The sequence below is a fragment of the Ananas comosus genome, linkage group 7 (assembly GCF_001540865.1).
Source record: "Ananas comosus cultivar F153 linkage group 7, ASM154086v1, whole genome shotgun sequence".
Taxonomy (NCBI): Eukaryota; Viridiplantae; Streptophyta; class Magnoliopsida; order Poales; family Bromeliaceae; genus Ananas; species Ananas comosus.
In genome coordinates this window covers 11,129,293-11,156,751 of record NC_033627.1, presented here as the reverse complement: position 1 = coordinate 11,156,751, position 27,459 = coordinate 11,129,293, and the positions used below count along the sequence as shown (strand labels likewise).

The 27,459-nt window shown below is 36.8% G+C and overlaps 2 protein-coding genes across 12 annotated transcripts; both read right to left on the bottom strand.

Moving 5' to 3' along the window:
- On the bottom strand, positions 1,481–27,459 carry LOC109712856. Its single transcript, XM_020236640.1, has 8 exons — positions 27,360–27,459; positions 8,528–8,859; positions 8,243–8,371; positions 6,462–6,494; positions 3,429–3,539; positions 3,239–3,334; positions 1,843–1,914; positions 1,481–1,750 (listed from the first exon to the last, which is right to left on the bottom strand). The coding sequence occupies exons 1-8, from the start codon at positions 27,442–27,444 to the stop codon at positions 1,718–1,720; spliced, it is 891 nt and encodes a 296-aa protein (XP_020092229.1). The 5' UTR covers positions 27,445–27,459; the 3' UTR covers positions 1,481–1,717.
- On the bottom strand, positions 14,263–24,609 carry LOC109712855 (pre-mRNA-splicing factor ATP-dependent RNA helicase DEAH1-like; the record flags this gene model as incomplete). Of its 11 annotated transcripts, none has more annotated exon segments than XR_002216984.1 (25): positions 14,263–14,727; positions 14,875–15,076; positions 15,610–16,919; positions 17,006–17,056; positions 17,175–17,247; positions 17,346–17,408; positions 17,572–17,672; positions 17,763–17,886; positions 18,490–18,552; positions 18,697–19,737; positions 19,821–20,003; positions 20,083–20,169; positions 20,319–20,408; positions 20,545–20,613; positions 20,734–20,802; positions 20,903–20,960; positions 21,100–21,157; positions 21,268–21,335; positions 21,498–21,577; positions 22,098–22,161; positions 22,349–22,420; positions 22,517–22,576; positions 22,770–22,824; positions 22,918–22,951; positions 24,523–24,609. XR_002216984.1 is itself a non-coding variant. In XM_020236635.1 (23 exon segments), coding segments are annotated over 22 exon segments (2,646 nt in total), but the record flags the coding sequence as incomplete, so codon positions are not given.

Genomic DNA, 27,459 nt, shown 5'->3' with positions numbered 1-27,459 from the left:
GCACTGAACCAAAAGTAATACAGCATTAGTAATAATCTGAATAACAGATATTAGATTACTAATCATGCTGAGGTAACCGGCGATGTTGCATGACGCGAACTAATCATGTCGAGGCAACCAACGATGATGTTACATAATACGAACCAAATGAGCTCCAAGGCATATATTTTATCTGGGATATGTGAATTTCTTGATCAATTTTGGGGAGGAATAAGTTGCATTGAGGTTTCCTTTCAATGTTTACAACTCCCACACTTCAGGTCACCTGCAGTCCTAGTTCTTTTTTAAAGTTTTGAAAGCAGAACATCAAAAATACCCCATTAGAATTTTCATTAGTATTTAGAAACAATATACAACAATAGCCATGTCACAATCACCTGATGACAATGATAGGGGTTTGATGGCTGTATCTTCTAAAAAAAAAAAAATCTAACATGCAGCAGTCACATTGCTTACATAACGTTCTTAATTATCAAATTACTCTCCTAAAATTCACCCATTTCATCATAATTTAAAAAAATATTTTTATTATATTTTTCTCTCAAAAAATAAATGTAATTAACTAATTATAAATAATATGGTGTAGCTGCTGCATAGTAAACATCCTCGTCCTCGAGGATTTGCTCTAATGCTATGAAAGCATGGCCAAAAAAACATCCTGCTAGAACTTTCATTAATATTTACAAATAATTATTCACCAAAGTAATAATTATACTCATATAAAGAACATACAAATAATTTACCCTAACAAGTTCTTAGGGTAAATTCTTTGTAGTACCAAACAAAACAACAATAACAAAAAAACCAAAAAGAATCCGTTGATGTCAAATAGATGTAATTAATCCGCGTCCAGCTACTGTCTTGTTAAGAGGACGGAGACTTTCGTTCTCCCAAGTCGTTTTTAATGATAGGGATTCTGAATCGATAATCAAAAATATTAGAATTGATCTAGAATATTTAAAGTCTCTAAAAACTAAATTTCATAAATTTTAAAAATTATTTACGTAATGATCAAATAATTGCAAAATCAACCGTTTGTTACGACCAATATAAGACATTTTCTTGTCTAACGGTATAGAGCAATACAAACCACCTAAATTTTTAATATAAAATTCTTCAAACTATTTAGATAATATTTGATAATTTTAATTATGAATTGAAAAAAATCTAACATCTATTTTAATAAGATTATTCGTTTTTAACTTTTCATTTTTTTAACTCTTCAATAGACTTGATAATGATTTTTAAAATTTAGTTTCTAAATATGTTAAATACTCTAAATCAATTTTACCTGTTCTGATTATCAATTCAAAATTTTTATCATCAATGTAACCGTTTAGGAAGACGGAGACCTCGACGATCTAAACGGATAGTAGCTGGATTTGAATTAATCCATTTTACCCCTCAAAAGTGTGTCTAGTGAGTTTGTTACCTTAGGCCCTAGATTTTTTAGGTAATTCAAATACCAATGCCAGAAATCTTTCAAAAATACAGCAGGCACACAAAATCAATAGAATTCAGTACAAAGGAGCACTTCAAACCCAAATCTATTTGAAATTCCATCAAGTGACAATCAGAGAATGACTTCAAGGAGGCAGAGTTAGTGCGATTGCCGACACCGGTAAGCAGATTACAACTTTTTAACAAGTCCACTTAGCTAACCACAAAACATCATTTATCAGAGCAGTCTTCCGGCCCTCCACAACACTAATACCTTTCAGAGGATAGCAACACTCAAGTAATCCCCTATCTTCAAGATACACAAGAGATTGAATCAGTACAAAAGTTTCCTGAACAATTTTGGGTGGCAACTGTAGATCAAAATTTTGAGTTAATTCTCACCTGAAAGCCGAGTTCTGCTAGCGTCTTTCCGTCGTCCAGTCTGCCGTTTCCGTATGAAAAGGTCATCCCCACCTTCGATATCAAGATACAAAAAACGGTTAAAAAATTCTATTCTAAACATAATGAAGGACAGAAAGCCACAAACGAGCCGCTCGAGTCTAACTAATGAATTCTAGTTTCCCCACACCACGCTTATATAACAGGTTTAATAATTAACTGACGAGAATGCTCATCTAGTCCAATGCTTAAAATCGCTGACGAAAAATTGTATTGATATATTCCCAGTACTATCAGGATATCTGTGATTTAGTCCTCCAACTTTTAACTAAAAAAAAAAATTAATCCATCAAATTTTCCCTTATGTTGCTGTTGTATCCTCGACTGTCCAAAATGGATAATTCTCCTGAATGAGGTGTTTAGTACCTGAATATTTACATGTGAAATGACCATTTTAACCCTGTTTCAAGTCGAATCAAAACAGGAAATTTGTAGTAAAGTAGAAGAATAAAGTCAGTCATCATGAGGTCCTGTGATTCCCGGCATGCAAATGGAACAAGTGGAGAAGTTACAGGACTAGTGTTGAGGACTGAGTTGTAATATGGGAAAGGTATAGGGACTAGTTGCACATTTTAACTCTTACGAGTTATAATGCCGCCAATACTCAATACCAAGCTACACCAGAAGAAGTTAATTATTTCTTAGTAACATCGAGGAAATTGTAACATCAAGAGAGTTCTAGTTTGGGAACAGCTATATAAATGCTATCCCACAGTAGCAAAGAAACTGCAAAGGAATTTCACTTTTCAGTAAAGGTAGTAACTTTCTCATAGTGGTTTGCTTAAATAAAACTCGCCTAGAAAAAGCTACCAAAGATAATTGTAATTATTTTAACAAGTAAAAGCCAGAGCTCTTGGATTCTCTTTATTTTGTTTAAAGAAACAAAAGTGGGGTATCTCTCTAGTGCAGATTGTGATGCTGTTAGCTACGTTGACAGCAGAACATTTAGAAGATATTATCATTGGAAGATAATGCTACACTATAAGGTAGTGCCTGGCTCGGGGATTCCTAGCACAAGGACGGTGAAAAACATTATTAAATATTTTAGATCCTAAGTCTGGTCCCCACTCTTTGTTGGAGAGAGTGGGACTTCAGCTGGGATAGTGGCTTGCCAATGAGGATATCATAATTCCATCCCACCTAACGGAATTCTGTCCTCACAGGAAATAGGGTCACTGTCAGGATATCTGACTAATCCCAGGTGGTGTCAGCAGCAATTCCAGCTGCGCTTAGTGGGATAGTGGGGATATTCACCACTAACCACTATTTTCACGCTATTCCCAAAGAAGCACTACCTACAATTATTTTCTTTTTCGCTATATACGAAGCCAAATCTTACCGGTCTCACCACGAAACGTCCATTCTTATCTGGATAGACAAAAGCAAATGAGAGCTTCGCATCTCTCTTCCTAGCAGCAGGAGCTACCTCTTTAACCTATAAAGAGGGTCAGTTCTTTTTTTTTTTCTTCTTATTTTTCTACTCAAAAAAGTAAATAAAATGATGAAGATAGTCGGTGGGAATCCATTACTAAATCAGTGAGCTCACGAAGAGTCGCATCCTTCCATGTGTAAATTTGGACTTCATCTTTTGGCTCCTTCCCTCTCACAGCAAAGTCTTCATTCGGATGATGCCCACCAATCTGTTTAATTTGCAGTAACATATTGTCAGTCATTTAAGACATTACAGCACATCGTACAACTGACTCAAAAATGAATCATGTGAATCAACAAACCAAAGCTCAATTTGATGTTCCCTCTGAGAAAATCTAAATTGCACGCTCTGAAGAAATCAAATGAAGTTCTTCTGTGACTCCCATTTTTCTTACATAATTAACGAAGTTAATTAAACTATGTTTTCTGTGTACCGTCAATCAGCTAAATATTCAATTCTATGAGAGTCGACAGGACCAATTACACTTTCCTCTAACAATCAATAACCAATCTGGACATGACCATGCATAGATGGCACAAATGGAGCAGTTCCTACTTCTACTCCTGATAAATATCTTATCTGATGTTGTTGGGTGTTGTTTATTCACCCATAAAGTAAGCACCATTCGCATAAAATAATTTTGTCTCTTATAAGCAAAAATAAAAGAACAATATTCAGATTAATCCATGGATTGCAAATCAAAAACTAACACAACTATGAAGCAAATAACGTACAAATAACGTACGACAGAAAATCAAAAACTAACACAACTATGAAGCAAATCAATGCATTTTTGTGTACAAATAACGTTCGACAGAAAATCAAAGACTAACAAAACTATGAAGCAAATCAATGCATTTTTCTCTTCCCCAAATTAAACAGAGCAACATGCACATGTGCAGTTTCTTCTGTAAGGCAACTAATAGTAGCTTCACATGCTTGGACTAAAGAAGCAATGGGCACAAACGTAAACAGGACAAGAACTTAACGAGTTCATCAGAATCATAACAACTTCTATACTCTCATGCTATAACAGCAATTACAGAACTCATGTAGAGTTCATCAGAAACAAAAAGTTCCGTCCTCTTATGTTCTCATGGCAATTACCAGATCAGTGAGCAAACTAATGCTAGAGAAATAATTTGGTTCAGGCAGAAATCAACTAGCATTGAGTGAAAATCTCAGCACTTCAAGAGTCAGAATATTTATCAGCCTGCAAACAGTTAAAGGTTGCAAATTTTTATCCGCAGCCAGTTATGTGACAAAAAATGGTGCTGAAATGGAGGACATCATATCATCTAGAAAAGTTAACACCAGGAAGAAGCCTTACAACAATAAATAGACAGGTTAAGCTCATAAACATGGGAACAACATCCAACATTAGATTTGGAGGAGTCATCTGAAAGGGTTGGAGGCAATAATAATTCACATGCCAACGAATCTTAAGCAACACAATAAATTTATTGTACTGAATTGCAGAGTGGAAATTGCCTCCCTTAAAAGAAAAGGTTTTATCATTCCATACATGCATGTTGATCAACTTTTGTTACCTAAGTTCTTTTAACAGCATATATAGGTATTTCTTAGCTATGTGGGCTAAGCCTTCCAACATATACTACAATATAAAATTTCTATTCAATCCGTGAGTTTCGACTTGGCGAAGTAAATTACCTTGTGATTAATTTACTGCAGACACAGAACTAAAAGGTTAAAATGTATAGAGACCCCTGTACTATACCCGATTTTGAAATTGCCCCCTCAACTTTCATTATTGTAATTTACACCCCTTGTACTATCAAATTTTCTTAATCACACGCCTCCGTCACTAAAAAAAATTGGGGATTTTCATTTCTTTACTGTTGATGATTGCATGAGAGCCACGAAACGTAGAGAAGCGGCCAAGACCTAGGGTAACAGCAGCAACAATGGAAAATGGATGACCCACCTCCTCCAAAAATGATGATGGGGAATAGATACAAACAAAGGTCAAGCTCCTTCTTTTGGCCCTTGGCGGCAACACAATCTTGGAGGTGGTCACAACGACCTCCTTACCTTATGTCAATTATTGAGGCACAATGGAAATCCCCAATTTTTTTTTATTGACAGAAGGGTTTATTACGAGTAATTAACAGTACAGGGGCTGTAAATCAAACAAATAAGAGTTGCGAGGGCAACTTTAGAATCAGATATAGTATAGGGGATCTCCATGCATTTTTAATCAACATTTCATACATCATATTGCTTAATAAAGTGATTTGGATTTTAATGCTAATAAAGAATGATATTATAACAAAGAATGAATTCAGTTTTTAGTAGGCAACTGCCAGTTGCAGGAGTGTTCTGTGTTATCTTATCGTTCAGTTGTCATTCTAAGCCTTTTGTATGGGGCAAGCAAAGTGCTCGAATTAAGATAATGATGTGAAAACAAAACTAAACCATACATAGAAGATGGTAACCAAGAAATTAGAAACAAAAAAAGTTCCATGTTCAAAACATCAGTCCACAAACCAATGTAAGTTCTTTGACTAAAGTCTAATGGTTTTAAAGTTGAATCCACTGACTATCACATTTGCGGGCAATCAAATCCAATAGATCATAGAAATCTAAACCTAGTAAACGTAATAAACAAGAGCCTACATGCATTAGCTAGTGCATCGACTGGTCAACTTGGCAAAAAGAAGTAAAAAGAAAGCATAGGTGGACGGGATCCACAGGAATGCTAACACGGCATAAATAAAAATGGAAATTACATCAGCGGTATATGTTTTCTTCTTGTGGAAAACAAGATAGATACAAATGCCTTTCTATCGCACTTTTATTTTTGTACCTATTCTCAGCAATATACTAGAATGTCAGATAATACCATAATAGCAACTATGCATTTGAATGCTCCAAAGACTGCAAATTATGAACTTTAAAAACTGAAGAAAGAATACCAGCAAACTTTATGATGATAAACTTAAACTTTGAATACTCAACAGAGCCCCAATGACCCATTATAGAGCATGAGGCTAAGTAGAGTATTTGTGCCCATGTAACAAAGCTGATTAAAGTAATTCCTAATAACATATTATTAGTAACAAGTGAATTTCAATGACCAATGAGATATAGAGGAGGTTTTCATGCCTACCTTTGTAAAAACTCGAAGCAAGAGAGGGCAAGTCTGCAAATTCAAAATTAAAAAGAAAAATTAGCTCAATATTTGATGATGCACTTGAAAAGGAGAACGAAGGAAAAGATGGAGCATGCCCTAACATCAACATATGTTATTAAACTAACATAAACACAAAGTAAGCAAAAATTTATTATCAAGAACTTCAAATTTAGTAAGTTCAATTAGGCCGTCGTCATACTGTAAAATCTTCTTTAGTCACAAGCATCGTCGCTATTTAGCTATAGTACGTTGTGCACATCCTTTAACATCATATTTCCAAAAAAAAGAAAAATCCCAATGCATTGTTAAGTTTCAGCCATGCATGCTGTGCTCAGTCACATAGACACTTGCGAAATTAACACTTTGGGTTCTTAAAAATTACTTTGCCTCAAGGAAAAAGAAATCATTTAATCTTCTCGGTATCATCAAATTTTTTTTTTTGATAATCCATTCCTTAGAATTTAGGTTAAAATGTACGGAGACCCCCTTAACCATAGGCCATCTCAACTTTAATTTTTTTTTATAGAGACCCCCCTAACTTTTGATTTCTTCAAACTGAATTAATCTATTTACTTTAGTTGGAATTATTTTAACAAATTTATAGTTATATTAGCTATCAATCATTAAACATTTCAATTTCAATTGCTAAAAAATAATTAAAATTGTTAAATTTAATGAAATCATCAATGAATTTGACGAAACCCCAAATTATTTGATAGTCACTTAATTCAAAATAATTGAAACCTAATGGGGTCTCAATCAAGAAGTTTAAAGTTGAAGGGGCAGTTTCAAAATGGCCTAAAGTTGAGGGAGTATCCATACATTTTTACCTGCAATCTATTACCGGAAAACAACACCTTTTGATTTAACAAATTTTTCTTCTATAATCCTTCACATAAAGGAGGAGATGCACATAAAGGATAAAACATGCATTGCTAAAAGTTCAATGTAATAAATTTTGCCCATATACTTACAACTCAAGTTTGTAAACTAGGAATATGACATCGAAGACAAACAAAAGGGTCAAAGAAAACTCAAGAAGATCGGCAAGCTGTATCCACAACAGAAGCTAGCAATTAATGAATATAAATATTAAAAACATCGTTCTGTAGTAGCTTATGCTTTCAAAGACAAAGGATTGTTTCACATGATACCAAAGCAAGAGGTCCTCAGTTTAAATTCTATTAGACCCCTATTCTCATTATTAGGCCTCGTTTGTACGTCGGAATAAGTTATTGGACGACAAGCTATCCGATACGAAAATTTTCTTAATTCATTGGAAGATAGGAGTTAGATTTTTGCTCCTTAAAAGGCCTCGGCATCCGTGATTTGGAAGGGTAGCATATCTTACTTACTTACAAGGTGATTTATCTCATTCCGAATATGCAATTCCATTTTAAACATTCGACCACACTCCTAGCTTCCAATCACGCAAAAAGATTTCTCGTAGGTCCTGTTTGGAAGCATGAATATCTCGTCCGGTATATATTCTTTTAATTAACTTAAAACAGTGTGCGTTTAGTAGATAAGGGAGTGCGATCAAATATTTAGAATTGAATTTCATATTCGGTAGTCAAGTAAATTTTGTTCTTTATAATAAGATAAATCATCTTGCAGGTAAAATATTATCCTAGTACTAAATAATGGATAACGAAATCTTTGAAGAAACAAAAAATCAAACATCTTCTTAGCATCAGTTACGAGAGAATCAAATCAAATGATCTTTGGAAATCAAGAAAGGATGACAGAAAGAGCACCTTCTCACGGTCGACAGGCTCGACGCGAGGGCGGGCAGTCGGAGGAGGCCCCCTGGCCTGAACAGAGGGCATCATGGTCCTTCCCGCCCAATTCTGCACTTCAGGAGCCCCGGCCATTATGCAATCCCTCTGCCGATCGCCAAGATCGGCCCCCCAAAAGAAAAAAAAAATAAAATAAAAAAGTGACGATAAGTTGCCCTAAAAGATGTATCTGTAACAGCCTGAATAACAGTAGGTCATAGAAGAAGTAATCAGTAGAGGGAGCAGTAAAAATAGTAGGTTTACAAGTTTGAAGAGAGAATAAAGGCGGCAGCAAGAGAGTCGAAGGGAGGCTTGGTGTGGCGATCCGGTGGAAGGAGGTGGCGATCCTGGGGAAGCGAGGATGGAGGCTTCGGGCGAAGCTCCGGCTGATGCAGAGTAGGCGGGGGTAGCCCGGCTGGCGCGGAGGAAGCGGGCGAAGCCTCGACTGGTGCGGGGTCGGCTCGCTGGGGTATCCTGCCTGGCGGAGGAGACGAAGCCGAATAGGGGTTCTAGCGTATCTGGGAAGCGTAAAACTTCTATCTGGTGGATGCGGGCAGTCCGCGACTCGGGTCGGAGGGAAATGGCGGACCCAAGACCCGCCGGGTTGCGGGTGGTGCGGAGAAGGAAGGAACCGAGCCCATTACCGCTTAAGAGCGGGTCGGGCGGGCGAACCACATATGCGGGTCGGGGCGAAATGGCGAGCCCATTACCCGCCGGGTTGCGGATGATGCGAAGAAGGGAGGATCCGGCGCCCGTTTGCCCGAGAGCTGCAATCTGGACCAGGAAGGCCCAGGACGCGGCCCAAATACAATACCTGACGGGGGAAGCAGTCCAACCGGCCTCATTCCTATTGAATCTTTTTGTTGTTTAGCCCCCCAGAGTTTAGCAAGTTTCCATTCCAGTATGTATCCAAAGTAGTATAGATAGAAGTATGCAATACGAACTAGTTGATGGTTATAAATAGAAAAGGTTAAATTATATAAAACTTTCTATCAAAATCCAATTTTTCACTTTTCCCCCGTCAATTAAAAAACATACATTTTGCCCCCTTGTAAAATAAAAAATGTTCACAGGGGGGTGTTTGGGAATAACTTCGGAGTTAATGGGTTATTCCACCCCTTAACCCCGAACCAAATGGGTATGCAACAGTCACGTTGACTACGTAACGTTCTTAATTAATCAAATTACTCTCCTAAAATTCACCCATTTCATTATATTTTTTTTAAAAAAATTTATTATATTTTCCTCTCAAAAAATAAATGTAATTAACTAATTATAAATGATGTGGTATAGCTGCTACATAGTAAACCTCCTCATTCTCTTGGATTTGCTCTAATGCTATGAAAGCATGGCCAAAAAAGCATCCTGCTAGAACTCTCATTAATATTTACAAATAATTATTCACCAAAGTAATAATTATACTCATATCAAGTACATACAAATAATTTACTCTAACAAGTTCTTAGGGTAAATTCTTTGTAGTACCAAACGAAACAACAACAACAAAAAAACCAAAAAGAATCTATTGACGTCAAATAGATGTAATTAATCTAAGTCTAGCTACTGTCTTGTTAAGAGACGAAGACTTTCGTTCTTCTAAATCGTTTTTAATAATAGAGATTCCGAATCGATGATCGAAACCATTAAAATTAATCTAGAGTATTTAAAGTCTCTAGAAACTAAATTTCATAAATTTTAAAAACTATTTACGTAATGATCAAATAATTGCAAAATCAACCGTTTGTTACGACCAATATAAGACATTTTCTTGTCTAACGGTATAGAGCAATACAAACCATCTAAATTTTTAATATAAAATTCTTCAAACTATTTAGNAAAGTGTATGATCATACCAGAGTGTCCATATAAATGGAGACATAAGATTTTGGCCACTTCTATGTAGAGTTGAGATTTTATTTTTTTTTTTTTTTTTGAGAGATAGGTAGCACGCTATCCGTTTCGTTTATTTTATTTAGAAATAAACTTAACTGAAAATGTGAATCAACTTGGATTCGAACTTGGGTCTCGGGTACCAACCACCGAGCTTTTGCCACTTGTTCTAGGGACGGTCGGTCATAATAGTTTCTAATGTTCATTTGATAATAATAGTTTCTAATACGGCGTTAGAGGAAAAGAATATTGCAGTATATTTTTCTATTTTTTAGTAGGACTGTACCTACTAATTACTTATATATGATGATAAATATAAAATTTATTTTTTTAAAAAAATTTTTATCAGGCAATTTTTCTATAATTCCAAACGCTGTGTAATTTTAAGTGTAAACATTATAATTAGTTATCATAAGTGTTATTATATTTCTTTTCTCTTTTTTAGTTTACAAGAGCAAATTTAATTTTCTTTACTCTTCACTTTTCATAAAAACTAGCTAAGGGCCCGCGCGATGTGGCGGAGAAGTCTTACTACAGTAAATTATTGTAATTAAAAAATTTAATTGTAAAAAAAAAAATTAAGGACCAAAATAAAAAATAGTAAAAAGATTGGGACCAATCTGCGATTAATTTCTAGAAAAAATTACATATGGGCCCCACAACCCCTAAAATAAAGAGAGACTTTCTTTAGGATTCTGTTTATAAAGATAAAGATAATAATAATAGTAGTAATAATAAAATAATAATAATAATAAATATAAAGAAAAAATTCAAATTTAAAATTTGGAATTCAATTCTAAAATTTTTTTTAACAGTACCATTTTATTGCGATGAAATCAAGAGATTTAAAATTTGGATTGAAAAAAAAAGATTAAGGACCAAAATCAAAAACCCCACGACCCTCCAAAATAAGTGGATGATATGTTAATGTCGCTAATTTTAAAACCTCTTTTAGAAGTGTCATTTGAAAATTTGATTGCCAAAAAAAATATTAGGAACCAAAATGAAAATAGGGGAAAGCTTGAGAACCAATGTGTAATTAATCCTAAAAATTTGTAGGTATGTGGGCCCTATCCTCCCCAAAATAAGAGGAGGGCTTCAAACCAGTTAAGCACAACCAAATGGGAAAAAATAAAAATAAAAACTTGAGCTAAGTGAGCTGGATTTGGTTCTTCACCTTTAGCTCAGTTATCTGTTCAGATTGGTAAAAGAAGCAGAATGTTCAAAAATCAAAATAAAACAGCAATCTAAACGAAAAAGAAAAAGATTTATGTAGGTACATCTTTGACATTATCAAGCTCGTGTTGCTTAATTGAAGTTCCTCTCGATTCAAAAATATCAAACAATTTAAAACGTTCTTCCTGAAATGCCTGTAATGCCATAAAAAATTTTCACAAAATTATAATAATGGGAGATTCCTTATCTTTCTAAAATACCTGCATACTCGACAGATTATACAGTGTAATTTGAGTTCTCAGCTACGGAAGAATAAAGTTTAAAAGGTTACATTCATCAGTAATTTATAAAACAAACAAAGATCCCAATACTCTTTCAGAGATGAACATGTCCCCATCGCGCCTGCCAGAAGAACTTCCTCGCCGAAATATGCAGAAGTTCAAAAAAGAAAAAGAAAAAAAATTAAAGCTGTGTTTATTGAATAGCCGTTGCGTCTGTTCCCCGCGATAAAATCGCCATGCTTTCCCATTCCAGAGCACAAACCACATCCTGTAAGAGAATTTGGGTGTTAAACACGTACAAATATACATCATACAATGAGTGACCAAAGGTTCCTCCCCTACTTTTAAAGATATTATGAAGAATTAACAGTTCAATCTTTTGACTCGTAACTTACAGAAGGATTTTGAGGTCGCCTTCATTTTCAATGATATGTTTCAATACAAGCAGGAAGAGAAGAATCAAATCTTTCGATGGTCACGCTTATAGCTTGTCATTAAAATGATATTTGCCATAAACTGATATTTGTCCGATCTGAATATGGTCCAGTTATGAAGATGAAGCTTGCCATACAATGTTTGGGAGTCGAGCAACCACTAACTTGCCATTTCACGTTGCTCCTCCCCGGCTTGGTTCAGCTTGATAAATACTGTACGATCATTAGAAGTTTAGCATGCGAGGGTGCTTGGGAACTTATATGATTTTCATGCTTTAGCAGATTAGGCAATCAACCTTTGCACAATTTTCTCCTTTTATGTAAAAGCTGAATTTTTACCATAGCTGTTTGTTGCCTTTATTTTGGTAGTTGCTGCAGCCTCAGATGGTGTGAAGGCGTGGGAGATGCTGAAGGAAAAATCTTACTCTATAGACCTTGTTTTGACTGAAGTAGATCTTCCCTTGATGTCCGGATTTGGTTTACTTTCGATGATAAGGGAATATGAGACCTGCAAAAATATTCCCGTTATAAGTATGACTCAAAAGTGTATCTTCTATTTTTCCGAGTATTATGTATCCATGTGAATAATACTAATGTTCTTATTTGTGGATTATGCAGTGATGTCTTCACATGATTCTGTTAGCATGGTTTTCAAATGCATGCTGAAAGGTGCGTCAGACTTTCTGGTTAAGCCAATTCGGAAGAATGAACTGAGGAACTTGTGGTAGCATGTTTGGAGAAGACAAATCGTAAGACCCAGTTGATATGTATAGGCAAGTAATTAGGCAATTGTTATACTAACTCTCTGTCAAAGGAGATCAGTAAAAACAAAACATAAAATTAAATGGGAGGGGAAAGAAGAAACACATTCTATAAAAAAAACATGAATTGGGAGTTAGGATCCAACACTCAACACCCAAAATCTCACTTTGAAAATAGCAACTCAAATGTACTAACAGCAAAACATAAGAAAGGAAATCACAGTGAATAAAGTAGGCACCACACATTAATGTATCAGAACCAGCAGTGGTAAGTAGAGAAATCGTACTAAATAGAGTAGGAAGCAGAGCACAATGGAAAGGAGCTGAGCAGACCAAAATTCCCGAGAGGTTTGCTGCGGCAACCTGGCAAACACAGGAAAAGAGAATATCAGTAGAAATTCAAAACACAATCGGTTGGAACCACCACAAAAATAAGTTGGAGAAAGTAGACCTTTAGGATTAAGGGATGCCGGATGCTCTTAACAACATGCAGGGGAAAATGTCACGCCCCAAGCCCGTCTATTTGGTCGATTCGGGCACGTCAACAGATGCCGAATGGACAGCACCTCCCCTGACCGCCCAAGGCTCAACAAGATAACAACATGTATATAGTTTGCACAAGCGGAAACATAAATATGCATGGCTTGCACGAGGGCAAGCAATAGCCAAAAGTAAAAGTTCTATACTAAATTGCTACGATTATGTGATACTGACAAAGAATGAATTCAAAGATGGGTCAAAATTTGAGGGCCTAAATTTAAAATGGCCATAGTACAATCCAAGTTCAAATATAGATCAATCCATGTCAAAATAAAACAATAGCATTAACGCCATTTAAACAGGTTTTGAACTTGGATGTGAGGCTTTCCATTTCATTTTTACTTCTGGTAAGATTCACAAAACAAAACAAAACAAAACAAAAATAAAAAGGTTGAATTAATTATATGTTGAGAAATTTCTACTATGTGTGGTACATTTTGAATCGAAATTTGTTACAACAGTATGTAACGACCTGAAGTATAATAGTAGTAGTTAGCTGTAGAAGTTTAGTAAAGGTAGCAGCTTTACTAGCTAGAAGGAAAATAAATGGCAGCAACAGGTTGGAGGGGGAGCGAGCCGGCAGGGTGAACCAGCGGCAGGGGCGTCAGGCGGAACTCCGGCGGGCGACGGTGCTAGGGCATCCATGGCGCTCAGAGGAGGAGAAGAGAGATTGAGGAGATCCGACCGAATCTAAGCAGTTGGGAGAAGAAGGAGGCGCTACGGGTCGGATGTCCGAATCTGCGGAGCGGGCGCAAAAGGCGAGCCCACTACCCGCAGTTGGCGGAGCGGACAGAGAGGCGACCCGCGATCCACCAACCGACCCGCTAGCAGCGGTTTGGACAGGTGAAGCCCACCAGAGGCCCACACGCCTGATGAATTCAACCCATTAGTCCCGCGTTCCCAATTGACAATTGCTGTAAAGCCCTCGAAGAGTTGATTCATTACATTTCAGTACAAATTGTATAGGGTATATATAGGTAACAGGATGTAATTGCAAGAAGTAATGGAAATGAATTAGCTTGTCTTCTTCCCCAATTATCCTCTTCTTCTCCAGTCCTTTCTCTTCTCCTTCCCCAAAACCCTCCTCTAATTCTTCTAAAACCCTACTCTCTTCCTCCCAATCTCACTCCCTATCTCTCTCTGATTCTCTACCTCTCCTTTTCCTTCACAAACTCACCTCCCAATCATCCCCAAATCATCCGGTACATAACAATTGGTATCAAAGCAGTTTCGATCCCAGGGAAGGGATGAAACTGATACTTGCATCATGGTGGGATATCACAAGAATGTAGTAATGGATCTCGAGTAGTACCTGGAGCAAGAACTCAAGTGGTAGCATCAGATCTAATTGGAAGAATCAGTAGCGACTGGAGACATTGCCACTACGGTAACAAAGTGGTATCAGATTGCAACTAGTTGAGAGGCGATTTGATTTTATAAAGCTATAACATCAGGTATTGTAGAAATCTTTGCATCCTTTTGAATCATTGATTGCATGCATGCAAGAATTGGTTGATAAGGGATCAAACCTGATAAACATCACAAGAATCTTTATCATTGCTACTTGAATCAAATTGATAGAGGGGTCATAGAAGCAACAGGTTCTTGGTAGTATCATAGTTAAAATTGGGCCAGTGAAGGGGAATTTCATCAAACACCTTGCAGGCATCAGGTAATCAAGTTTTGCTCCCCAATTTTAATTCCAGAGTTGAGATACAATTGGTTAAATTGCTGCAAATGGAAATATATTGAAGGATTAGTTCTCTTGATTGGAACAGTCATCAGATCTCAAAGAGCATTATAGGCACCACGATAGTTCATTGGAGCCAATAGAAAAATGGCTAATGGAACAAGGTTGCAGCAACAAACCACTAGCTATAACAAAAGCTTTGAAGAAGCATTACAAAGTGCTCGGGATGTTAATCAAAAGTTAGATGTCTTAATTGAAGCACTACAAAAGGAAGAGGCAAGGAGGCACGAAATCATGATGCAGGAGAATGCCCGCAGACATGAACAACTCCTAGAGTTGATTAGGAGCCGATTTGTGCATGCTAGAGAAGAAGAGATAACAGTGCAGGTTCCAAAAGAAGAGAAAAAGCTAATACCCATACCCATTCCTCTAGAGAAAAGAGTGAGTTCACTAACTAATTCCGTAATCGACCAACCAGCTGCAGTGAAGGAAGTAGAGCAAAAGCACCTTGGAATTCTACAGATGGAGGACAGTAATGGGCATGATGTAAAGCTGAGTGATAGTGCCAGCAGACCTGAGGGATTGCTGAGGTTGCATGCAACTCAACCACCTCCTACCAAGCCAATTCCAAGTGTCGAAACACGCAACATAGAGCATTCAAGTTCAGATAGAAGCCAACTTAGAGATAACATCATTCCATCTCCTATCCGAGCAAACAATGGTGAAGAACCTCCGCTAGGAACTCATAAGCTGCAAGAAAGTGAAGAAGAACCAAACCCACAATGGCCTGCTACAAGTAAGCGAACAACGATGCATGGGAGATGCTATGGATACGGAGAGGAGTATATTACGGGAAAGCAATGCAAGGATAGCTCCCTGCGTATGTTACCAGCATATGAAAAAGGGGAAATGGGTGCTGAATCTAAAACAGTAAAAGAAAAAAGATGTGAGCTACAACAAGTAGAAGAAGGAAAGGTCTATGAGGCTATAAGTATCATGGAGTCAGATAACCAAGCCCCATTACATTTGAATGATGATAGAAACCTACATAGCCTCATTGACTTCAGGATTGCAAAAGCTACCAGAGTTGAGTTTAATGCTGTTGCACCCTTGATAGTGATAGCAGACCCTGCGAACAAGGTGCTGGGCAAAGATTCTTGCCCTCAGTTTGCAAGGAAGAAGCCAGGTTACGAATTCTTGGCTGATTCAAGAGAATTGAGGCTCAAAAGCTCTGGCATAGTGCTTGGAATCGATTGGATGAAGGAATATAGGCAAGTGCCTTTTGATCCAGGACCTAACACGGTGACACTTCACAGCATTGAAGGAGAAGCCTCTCACAAGTCTATCATGACAAGTAGGTTACAAAAGGTAATCCATCGGAAAACACAAGGTATGCTGGGTCAATCTGCAATGATTAGAATTGAAGAAATGGCGAAGGCGATTACTACAGAAGATTGCAAGAGAGTTAATAGCCTAGGCTTAACTAGTATTGTTGAAGGGCTCACTAAGCGCATACAAAAAAGGCCAATGGAAGTATATCAAGAGAGAATTGAGGACTCAAGGATCCAAATGCTGCTTCGAAACTCTAGCCTGGAAGAAGCTTGCATTGCGTACAGCTGGGTGAAAGGATATAAGGAACTAGAAGTCATGCTTGTAATGCCTCACCCTTGTACCTTATCATTGGCCTACGAACAAGCCAAGCTGAAGGAGTCTTATGGAGAATGGGTTGTTGCACTTCACACTTCGGGAATATGGCCAAATTATCAGAGAAATGATCAATTCTTTTACTGGCCAGGACAGGGAAGGAATAAACAACAGTTAGTGCAAGGTTGTGTCAGTTGCTTAAGAATTGAGGCGGCAAATAGGCCCGAACAGAACTTGAAAAAAGAAAAAAAAAAAAAAAAAAGAGAAAAAAAAGGGAGATCTGTACGGCTTCCTCCTGTGCTAAAAATGTGCATAAAATGGAGCTAGCTCCTACAATGCAGCACGACCTGTCCCACGAGGTAATTTCTTCGCTCCGGCTGTGTAAAAAGTTAATTAGTTACAACAATTTGGGGAAAACATAAAACAAAAAAGAATCTCAGTTACAATCATATATCCAAAAATTTATAAATCTAAGAAAACCAACAGTTGTCTTACAATCATCGACATCTTTAAGCTGATAGAAGTGTGGCGCGATTTCTACAAGCCATTCGGGCTTCAGTTCCGTAACCTGCATTACATCCAAAATTCAAGTTTTAAACAAGATTCATAGAATCTACATAAGAGCCCTCGGATCATAACATTACACAAAAGAGCATAAATAATCACCTGTCTCATAAACTCCTTCGTTGTGAGAACCAACTCATGGTATATCACCCAATGCGGAAGCACCTATAGGAATCAAGTGAAACCAACAGGTAAAAAAACGTTTTTTTTAGTGTACACAAATGTCCAAATACAGGTCTTCCATGGAGCTAGCAATTCTATTTTTACTACCATTAAGAAGCAAGCTCAAAACTTGAAAAGTTAAGTGAAGCGCAGTATAGCAACTTACCTGTGCTAGTCCGGAGTTTGGATGTATATATACTGTTTGGGGGTTTTTGACGGTTCTATAAGAACCATTCTTTTGCAACTTCGCAGAATGGTGGAAAAAACCTGAAATATCAACTCATTTCAGGGAAATCTCTCTCAATATCTCGCCAGTGTTTGACAGGTAAAAATTCAGAAAAAAAGAGGAGCTCATACCTGATGTTATTGCCTTTTTAATGGTATCTAAGTCATTAGCATTTGAAGTGAGCTCAATCTCAACTCTTTCCAAGAGTCCCTCTAATTGATCACGAATATCTCTAGCTCTTTTCATACTTCTTACCTGATTTATAAGGGTGAACAGGTTACTGCAACATTCACCCATAAAATATTAAATGGTTTATAAAACTACTAAGAGAAGATCGAAGCACTCACAGAAACAACAGCAAAAAATGCTAGGTAGATTTAAAGGAGGAGAAAAATAGCAATTCATCATATGAGAAAAAGATAGGTTAAGATTCAAAATACAAATGTGAAGTATCAGTAAGTTTTGTGAATAATTATCTAAAAAAAAGAAAGGCAGCACCCACCAAATATAAATGCTTCAAGCTACAGCTATCTATTGAGTATTAAGTACACCATTCTAAGACTCTAGTGATGATGTCGAGTGGGTCCATTCTAGGGTAATTTTCTGTATTTTCAAAAGTAAAAGATGCTCTAAGGCTCTAAGCTATATTTCTTTCATATTGCTTTGATGAATCGCGCCGAGGTTTGTCCTCTTTGTTGGCGGTCAAGATGTATTCAGATAAATGTAGAATGGTATTAATATGAACTGTAGACCTAAGTTAGACCTATCCCCCAAGCAAAGACTACAAATTATAATATCTGATTTAGTGGCAACAAAAACTTGAATTCAAGATAAGTAGAAGCAATTAGTTGAAAATACCTGAATATAATTTTCGTAGCACCATTGGGTCGAGTAATTAGTTTCTCTCCAGGAATTGTAGACCTGAATCAACATGATAAAAAACAACAATCAACAACATATATCACAGAACTAAATCAAGTTACTTGATAGGAATTATGAGTCAATGTAATATTGTCAATGAAAGAAATGAGTGGGAAAAAAAAGAAAAGAAAAAAAAGACATAACGTTAAGCAACGCAATATGATCTCCAACATTCCCAGTGTGGAAATTCATCCTTGCATTGTCTGCATGAACTTGTTTGTCCTTTGGACGATAAAATATCGAATTTCCAACCGACAACATCGCCGCAATGGATATGATCTCATCAGAACACTTGTACTTGTCCGAAGCAACTATCATTTTTGAAAGCATGGGGTCCAGTGGAAACTCAGCCATCCTTCTCCCAGTCTTAGTCAACTCGCCTCGGCTATTCAGCGCATTAAGAGCAAATAGTTGCTCAAGAGCCTTAAGCAATGCCTCTGATGGGGGAGGATCCATGAAATCAAAATTGACCAAGTCATGAATACCCAAACTTTTAAGAGTGAGCACAACGTTCGCTAAATTCGTCCGTTGAATCTCTGGAACACTGTTCTCCTCGAGATCATGATCGTAATTATACTTAGTATAAAGGCGAAAACATTTTCCAGGTCCAGTACGCCCAGACCTACCAGCCCTTTGCTCTGCAGATGCCTTTGAGATTGGATTCACTAGCAAAGACTCCATCCCAGTTCTAGGGTTATATGATTTAATTTTACAAAATCCAGGGTCGACAACATATTTTATTCCATCAATTGTTAACGATGTTTCGGCTATATTAGTAGCCAAAACAACCTTGCGGGCACCTTCAGGTGCAGGTTCAAAAATCTTTGCTTGCAGCTCAGTGGGGAGGTTGGCGTAAATCGGGCAGATGATAAGTTCCGCTATCTTTGTGCCCAAACCTTTTATTCTGTGCTTAAGGATTTCATCGACTGTTTCAATTTCCTCCTGCCCTGTAAGGAACACTAAGATGTCACCAAGTGGCTGGGTCACGTGTATTTGAAGAACTGTAACAATCGCAGCATCAATGTAGTCTGCTTCCGGTGCTGTCGTGAAGTGTATTTCGACAGGGTATCGCCTCCCTGGAATTTTAAAAATTGGGGCAGAGTCAAAGTAATCACTGAATTTCTCCGCATCCAGGGTCGCACTCGAAATAAGCAACTTGAGATCTTTTCGAAAACGAGCAATATCCTAACAGAATAATAATAGGTTATTTGATGTTTAAGATCGAGTCTTCAAGAAAAGAAGAAATGCCAAATCCAGATCGAGTCTACCTTCACCAACCCGAATAATATGTCAGTTGATAGTGTTCGCTCATGAGCCTCATCCACCATCACAACATTGTAGCTAGCCAAATCTGGTTCACCAAGGAATTCCCTCAACAACATACCATCTGTCATGTACTTAAGTACAGTCTTTTCTGAGGTGCAATCCTCAAACCTAATTGAGTAACCAACCTGTGAATTAATGATTAATCAGCACTTAGCCACAAAATATGGAAAAAAAAACTTTTGGAACAGCTAGAAAGAGACAAACCTCATGCCCAAGTTTAACACCCATCTCCTGGGACACCCTCGCGGCCACGCTCATTGCAGCAACACGGCGAGGCTGTGTGCATGCAATCTATAAAGGAAGACAATTTCGTTAAATGAAGCTGAAACAATACTGTCATATTATGAAGAAAATGATTATGGTTCTATAACTGAAAAGAATTGGAAAGGAGACAGTCAAGAATGGAAGAAACTAAGTATGGAATCTTATTCATCGTATACCTTCCCAGCTTTTGTATACCCAGCTTCATGAAGATATTGAGGTATCTGAGTAGTCTTTCCAGAGCCTGTCTCTCCAACAATAACAAGAACCTGTTAATCAGAGACAAAACCAAGGTCCCTCATTACACAGTTTTGGCTCATCAAACAATTGATTCACCTCCATGTCTATTTGAGAACTTTCTAATTAAGAAAAGAGTATAACCGTTGTTGGAGTGACAAAACTAACCTGATGATCTTGGATGGCCTTAAGTAACTCCTCTCTGTAAGGATAGATAGGCAGACTTTTCCTATCTTCCTGGCAAAAGAATGGAAAGAAGCAATCAACCGATGAAAAGAGAAATGGAAGACTCTCCATGGACATCTATGAAAATAGAGATAGACTAATGAAAGATCATAGTGTTAGTAAATATCATACCTGCAGCATCTCCAACATGGTTTTTGCATCTGAAGAGTCATCATTCCCGGAAGATAATTCATCTTCAAACTGCATCCATTAAGTATATCAGATTAGAACAGACTAGCTGCAGCCTATGTTGTACGTGTAATAAAAGTCATAAAGGTAAAGAGAATTTCACATAACATGCCTGAGTTCCATCCATGACAGATGCTTTGATGAACTCAACCCCATCCTCAAAAACATACCTAAGGTAAGAAAATGGAAGAATGAAAAATGCGTCATATACTTCATCAATGAATAAATGAAAATTTTCAGCAAACACTAGAACACCTGAAGGCAATAGTGCATAAAAATGCAGAAAATGAAAAAAACTGCAAGACTTACTGATAGTCATCAGCAGCTTGCTTTCTATCTTTTGAGCCAAATTTTATGGTTGCCTTTCCTGTATTAAGTGCATAGTCAAATTCAAAACACTGATCTGAAAAAAAGAGTGAGTGCTACTAGCCTCAAAATGTTAAGCTGATATCATATCGGATAACATAAGAAGCCTACCTATTTGGTGTTCCTCCCAGGCTTCTTGTTCGGCAAATGGATTCATTTTCTCTGCAGCCTCAGGGTCCCTAAGCAAACAAAGATTATCTTAAAAAATCAGATGTCAAAATAGATGGACATTTATCACTAGTGAAAGGCAGAAAGTAACATGTCCAGTCACAATAGAACATCTAGCACATGCCCTTTTGATTTGATTGACAAGTAAATCAGTTATTTATAAATATACAAACCTGTAACGCTGCATAGCTGCAGCAAATCTTTTCTCTTGATTGACCCGTCCCTCCATGTCGTATGCCTCAGGCATTTTGTACTGTTATCATTAAATACATTATGCATAAGATAATCAGTGATCGGAAAATATTTGAATGGAGGAAGAAAATTACATAATTACAGCATACAGGAAAAAAGCTTTAATTTTCAATATCTTGGTCAGCTGCATCATTCCTTTTTGCCCCTAAATAGTTATAACATGAGAATTTAGAGAAAATTTGGGCCAAGTACTTACAGTTATGACACAAAATATTTACTAGTTGCTAAAATACTCGCTAGTTGCACTTCGAGTTAGAACATGTTAAATAGATAGAACAAGCATGTTCAGATACAATAAGAGATAAGACGACAACAATATGTGCTTGGAACCGGAAAGAACAACTTTCATGGGTGCCTTTCATAGGAAACACGAAGGCCCACATACCACAACTGAGGTTCCAACAGATGGAACCCTTTTTTCCCCCCATTTAAGCAAGTTGCTAAGGGAATAACATAAATGATAACAATATAACAGCATATCATCAACTGTATAGTGCGCCGGCAATAAGATAGATAAGTACCTCATTAATATTGTCCACATCCCCCAAGTGCTCTTTTGCAAGCTCGTAGATTTTTCTTTTGTACCTGCATATACAATTTACCGTGCTCTTTAGGACTTCAATTCAAATTCTTATAACATGTAAGGCCATACCACAAGATAAATCCATGCTGATATCAATATGTTGCCATTCCAAAATAAAGAAAGTTGGTAATAATAACTAAAAGCAGCATGAACAGGGGAAGTTAGATGAAACAAGGTAGAAATGGTTACCTATGCTCACGTTCCTCTGCTTCAGTCAGCTTCACGCCCTCAAATATATACTCATGATCTATAATGTCATCCCTTGAATTGAAAAAACAGAGTTTAGGATTAAGCAGTCAGGATTTGTATGGAGGATAAACTTAAATAAGGACAGCTACAAGGTATATTTCAACATACCGAATCTCCAAAAGCTTCTGGTCTCTCCGCTTTTGCAAATAAACTTGCCTTGAAACTTTTCTGCCATATAAAATATACAAAAAATAAGATATAGCCAAAGGTAATTTTATCCAAATCAAAACAGTAAGAGGAATAGAAGCTTCCATAAGGAAGACAGCAGATGAACTACCGGTCTTTACAGAGTAAAATAAAAAAAAAAAACATAAACTTCTAAACAACAATAAGATTAACAAAGAGTTCTGAGCGCAAGAACCTCAGTTCTGAAGTATCATTTTTCTCTGATGCTTGAGTTCTTCGAATAATCTCCTCTGTAACATATCACTTAAAGTCAAAGGAATCGCTTAATAATAATAATAATAATAATAATGATAATGTAATTAAGAGAGCGACATTATCTATACCTTCCTGCGCCTTCGTTAACTTTGGTTCTGTCAACTGATGACAAAAGAAACAATAGTAAAAATTAGCCCAAGAAGAAAAGCCAGATGAAAGAAATAGTAATAACTAAAATAGCATATATGGTGTGCATTAAGATGTAACTACATACTCTCATACAATTACAAGGAAACCATAGTAGCAAATATATAGTATGCATTAAGGGATGGTTCGAAGGATTTGAGGCTTGGAATGAGAATCAGAATGAGTCTCTCCCTGGTGTTTGGTTTGAGGGATTGGCATTCCAATTCCCATACCGAGGAAAATTGAATCCCGCCAAAATGCTCCCACCATGGAGGTGGGGGTTAACTTTGATTCTAGGAGGGATTGAGAAAAGAACTTCTTTATTTTTGCAATGATAATTATTTAAATTCAAACATATATCCAAATTTGAATTTAGATTATATTATAATTTCAATTTTGAATTTGTATAATGGATTCAAAATTTAAGTTTTAAATTCTTCAGTTCAAAATTAAATTCAAATATAATTTTAATATTTCAATTTAATTCTTCAGTTCAAAATTAAATTCAAATATAGTTTTAATATTTCAATTTAATTCTAATTTTAAATTTGTCTTTGAACTTGAATTTGAATTGTTAGTTCAGAGGAATTCAAATTTTAAGTTCAAACTGTGAGTCCCAATTTGGATTCAAATTTTGATTATGGGTTTAGATAGTAGGATCCGGGCGGTCCGAGAGGACCACCACGGCTCCTCTCTTCTCGAGAATCCATACATCCCTTATCATATTAACATTTAAACTTTTAGTCAAAAGCTAATTTCTATTTTTAAGTTTGTTTTCTAAGTTTTATTTGAGCATGAATTTGAATTGTGAATTTAAAATCTCATTTTGAATTTAAATTTGAACTCAAATTTAAATCAAATGTTATATTCACATTGGGCATCGAAATTTGTAGAGTTTTAAATTCAAATTATTGTTAGTTCACTTATATAATTAAATTTGTGCAATGAGACAAATCTGTAAACTTTTGATTGAAATGCCCCTTAGTGTTACAACAATGGCATTTATATAATGGCCAAGTCATGCTTAATTTCTTTCTTCAATTCTCTGCTATATGATTAAAAAAATCTGTTGATTTTGGTACCAGAGACATTACTAATGATCTTGAGTTGAAGATAAACAGAGCAAACAAAAACAAACATTTGAAGACATAAAAGTACACGACTATACGATACGGTAGTTACTCTTTTGTCTATATCTGTTAGTCCAAAATGAATGTATCGGTCCATGCCCTATTCCCAGCCCAATCCATGATGACATACCGGATTAACAAGTAAAAAAGGCATACCTCGATAATGAACTGATGTTTAGCTTCTAACAACATTTTGTGCTCCGTAAGAAAAGTCGATTTTCTTGAAAGAAACAATAATGGTGCCATATAGTAGCACAAATAGGTAATATTAACTACAAAGTACAAACCACTTTAACAATTGCAACACTTGCTTGAATATAGTATCCTCTAACCAGCCATTTTGCATCCATATTCTAAAGTAATTGTCCATTCAGGAAAAGTGAGAAGGAAGCGTCACTAACAACTCTATTTTCTTACCTTCCGAGTTGCAGCTGCATCTCTTTCTCTCATGTTCCTCTCCAATTGAGCTCTCTCTTCTTGATCTTCAATCCTGGCTTCTTCTGACTACAGGAGAAATAAAATGACAATTGTAGTTATTTTGCACACATAGTAAAGAGCAAGCAATCAGATGGTTGTTCACAAGCTTAACAGAAGACAAAAGTTAAAAAGAAGAAGAAGAAGAAGTATGCAAGTTATTCAATAAACAAATATTAGAAGTGAACAAAATCTGAACAAAAATCTGAACAAATATTTTTGTACCTATTCTCAGCAATATACTAGAATGTCACATAATACCATAATAGCAACTATGCATTTGAATGCTCCAGAGACTGCAAATTATGAACTTTAAAAACTGAAGAAAGAATACCAGCAAACTTTATGATGATAAACTTAAACTTTGAATACTCAACAGAGCCCCAATGACCCATTATAGAGCATGAGGCTAAGTAGAGTATTTGTGCCCATGTAACAAAGCTGATTAAATTAATTCCTAAGAACATAATATTAGTAACAAGTGAATTTCAATGACCAATGAGATATAGAGGAGGTTTTCATGCCTAACTTTGTAAAAACTCGAAGCAAGAGAGGGCAAGTCTGCAAATTCAAAATTAAAAAGAAAGATTAGCTAAATATTTGATGATGCACTTGAAAAGGAGAACGAAGGAAAAGATGAAGCATGCCCTAACATCAACATATGTTAATTAAACTAACATAAACACAAAGTAAGCAAAAATTTATTATCAAGAACTTCAAATTTAGTAAGTTCAATTAGGCCGTCGTCATACTGTAAAATCTTCTTTAGTCACAAGCATCATCGCTATTTAGCTATAGTACGTTGTGCGCATCCTTTAACATCATATTTCCAAAAAAAGAAAAATCCCAATGCATTGTTAAGTTTCAGCCATGCATGCTGTGCTCAGTCACATAGACACTTGCGAAATTAACACTTTGGGTTCTTAAAAATTACTTTGCCTCAAGGAAAAAGAAATCATTTAATCTTCTCGGTATCATCAAATTTTTTTTTTTTGATAATCCATTCCATAGAATTTAGGTTAAAATGTACGGAGACCCCCTTAACCATAGGCCATCTCAACTTTAATTTTTTTTTATAGAGACCCCCCTAACTTTTGATTTCTTCAAACTGAATTAATCTATTTACTTTAGTTGGAATTATTTTAACAAATTTATAGTTATATTAGCTATCAATCATTAAACATTTCAATTTCAATTGCTAAAAAATAATTAAAATTGTTAAATTTAATGAAATCATCAATGAATTTGACGAAACCCCAAATTATTTGATAGTCACTTAATTCAAAATAATTGAAACCTAATGGGGTCTCAATCAAGAAGTTTAAAGTTGAAGGGGCAGTTTCAAAATGGCCTAAAGTTGAGGGAGTATCCATACATTTTTACCTGCAATCTATTACCGGAAAACAACACCTTTTGATTTAACAAATTTTTCTTCTATAATCCTTCACATAAAGGAGGAGATGCACATAAAGGATAAAACATGCATTGCTAAAAGTTCAATGTAATAAATTTTGCCCATATACTTACAACTCAAGTTTGTAAACCAGGAATATGACATCGAAGACAAACAAAAGGGTCAAAGAAAACTCAAGAAGATCGGCAAGCTGTATCCACAACAGAAGCTAGCAATTAATGAATATAAATATTAAAAACATCGTTCTGTAGTAGCTTATGCTTTCAAAGACAAAGGATTGTTTCACATGATACCAAAGCAAGAGGTCCTCAGTTTAAATTCTATTAGACCCCTATTCTCATTATTAGGCCTCGTTTGTACGTCGGAATAAGTTATTGGATGACAAGCTATCCGATACGAAAGTTTTCTTAATTCATTGGAAGATACGAGTTAGATTTTCGCTCCTTAAAAGGCCTCGGCATCCGTGATTTGGAAGGGTAGCATATCTTACTTACTTACAAGGTGATTTATCTCATTCCGAATATGCAATTCCATTTTAAACATTCGACCACACTCCTAGCTTCCAATCACGCAAAAAGATTTCTCGTAGGTCCAACTGTTTGGACGCATGAATATCTCGTCCGGTATATATTCTTTTAATTAACTTAAAACAGTGTACGTTTAGTAGATAAGGGAGTGCGATCAAATATTTAGAATTGAATATCATATTCGGTAATCAAGTCAATTTTGTTCTTTATAATAAGATAAATCATCTTGCAGGTAAAATATTATCCTAGTACTAAATAATGGATAACGAAATCTTTGAAGAAACAAAAAAATCAAACATCTTCTTAGCATCAGTTACGAGAGAATCAAATCAAATGATCTTTGGAAATCAAAGAAAGGATGACAGAAAGAGCACCTTCTCACGGTCGACAGGCTCGACGCGAGGGCGGGCAGGCGGAGGAGGCCCCCTGGCCTGAACAGAAGGCATCATGGGCCTTCCCGCCCTATTCTGCACTTCCGGAGCCCGGGCCATTCTGCAATCCCTCTGCCGATCACCAAGACCGGTAGTTTGAAGAGAGAATAAAGGCGGCAGCAAGAGAGTCGAAGGGAGGGAGGCTTGGTGTTGCGATCCGGCGGCAGCGAGGATGGAGGCTTCGGGCGAAGCTCCGGCTGATGCAGAGTAGGCGGGCGTAGCCCGGCTGGCGCGGAGGAAGCGGGCGAAGCCTCGACTGGCGCGGGGAGGCTCGCTAGTCGCAAGGGTATCCTCCTGCCTGCAGGCAGTGGCGGAGGAGATCGAAGCCGAAGAGGGATCCGAGCCTATCTAGGAAGTGGATGCGGGCAGTCCGTGACTCGGGTCGGAGGGAAATGGCGGACCCAAGACCCGCCGGGTTGCGGGTGGTGCGGAGAAGGAAGGAACCGAGCCCATTACCGCTTACGAGCGGGTCGGGGCGAAATGGCGAGCCCATTACCCGCCGGGTTGC

Coding starts and splice junctions, on each gene's coding strand:
- LOC109712856 (XM_020236640.1), bottom strand. CDS start 27,444: ATGGGCTCGCCATTTCGCCCCGACCCGCTCGTAAGCGGTAATGGGCTC. Junction 6,495..8,242: donor AGCCTGTCGACCGTGAGAAG/GTGCTCTTTCTG, acceptor TTGAATTTGCAG/ACTTGCCCTCTCTTGCTTCG. Junction 3,540..6,461: donor TGCTTCGAGTTTTTACAAAG/GTAGGCATGAAA, acceptor CAAATTAAACAG/ATTGGTGGGCATCATCCGAA.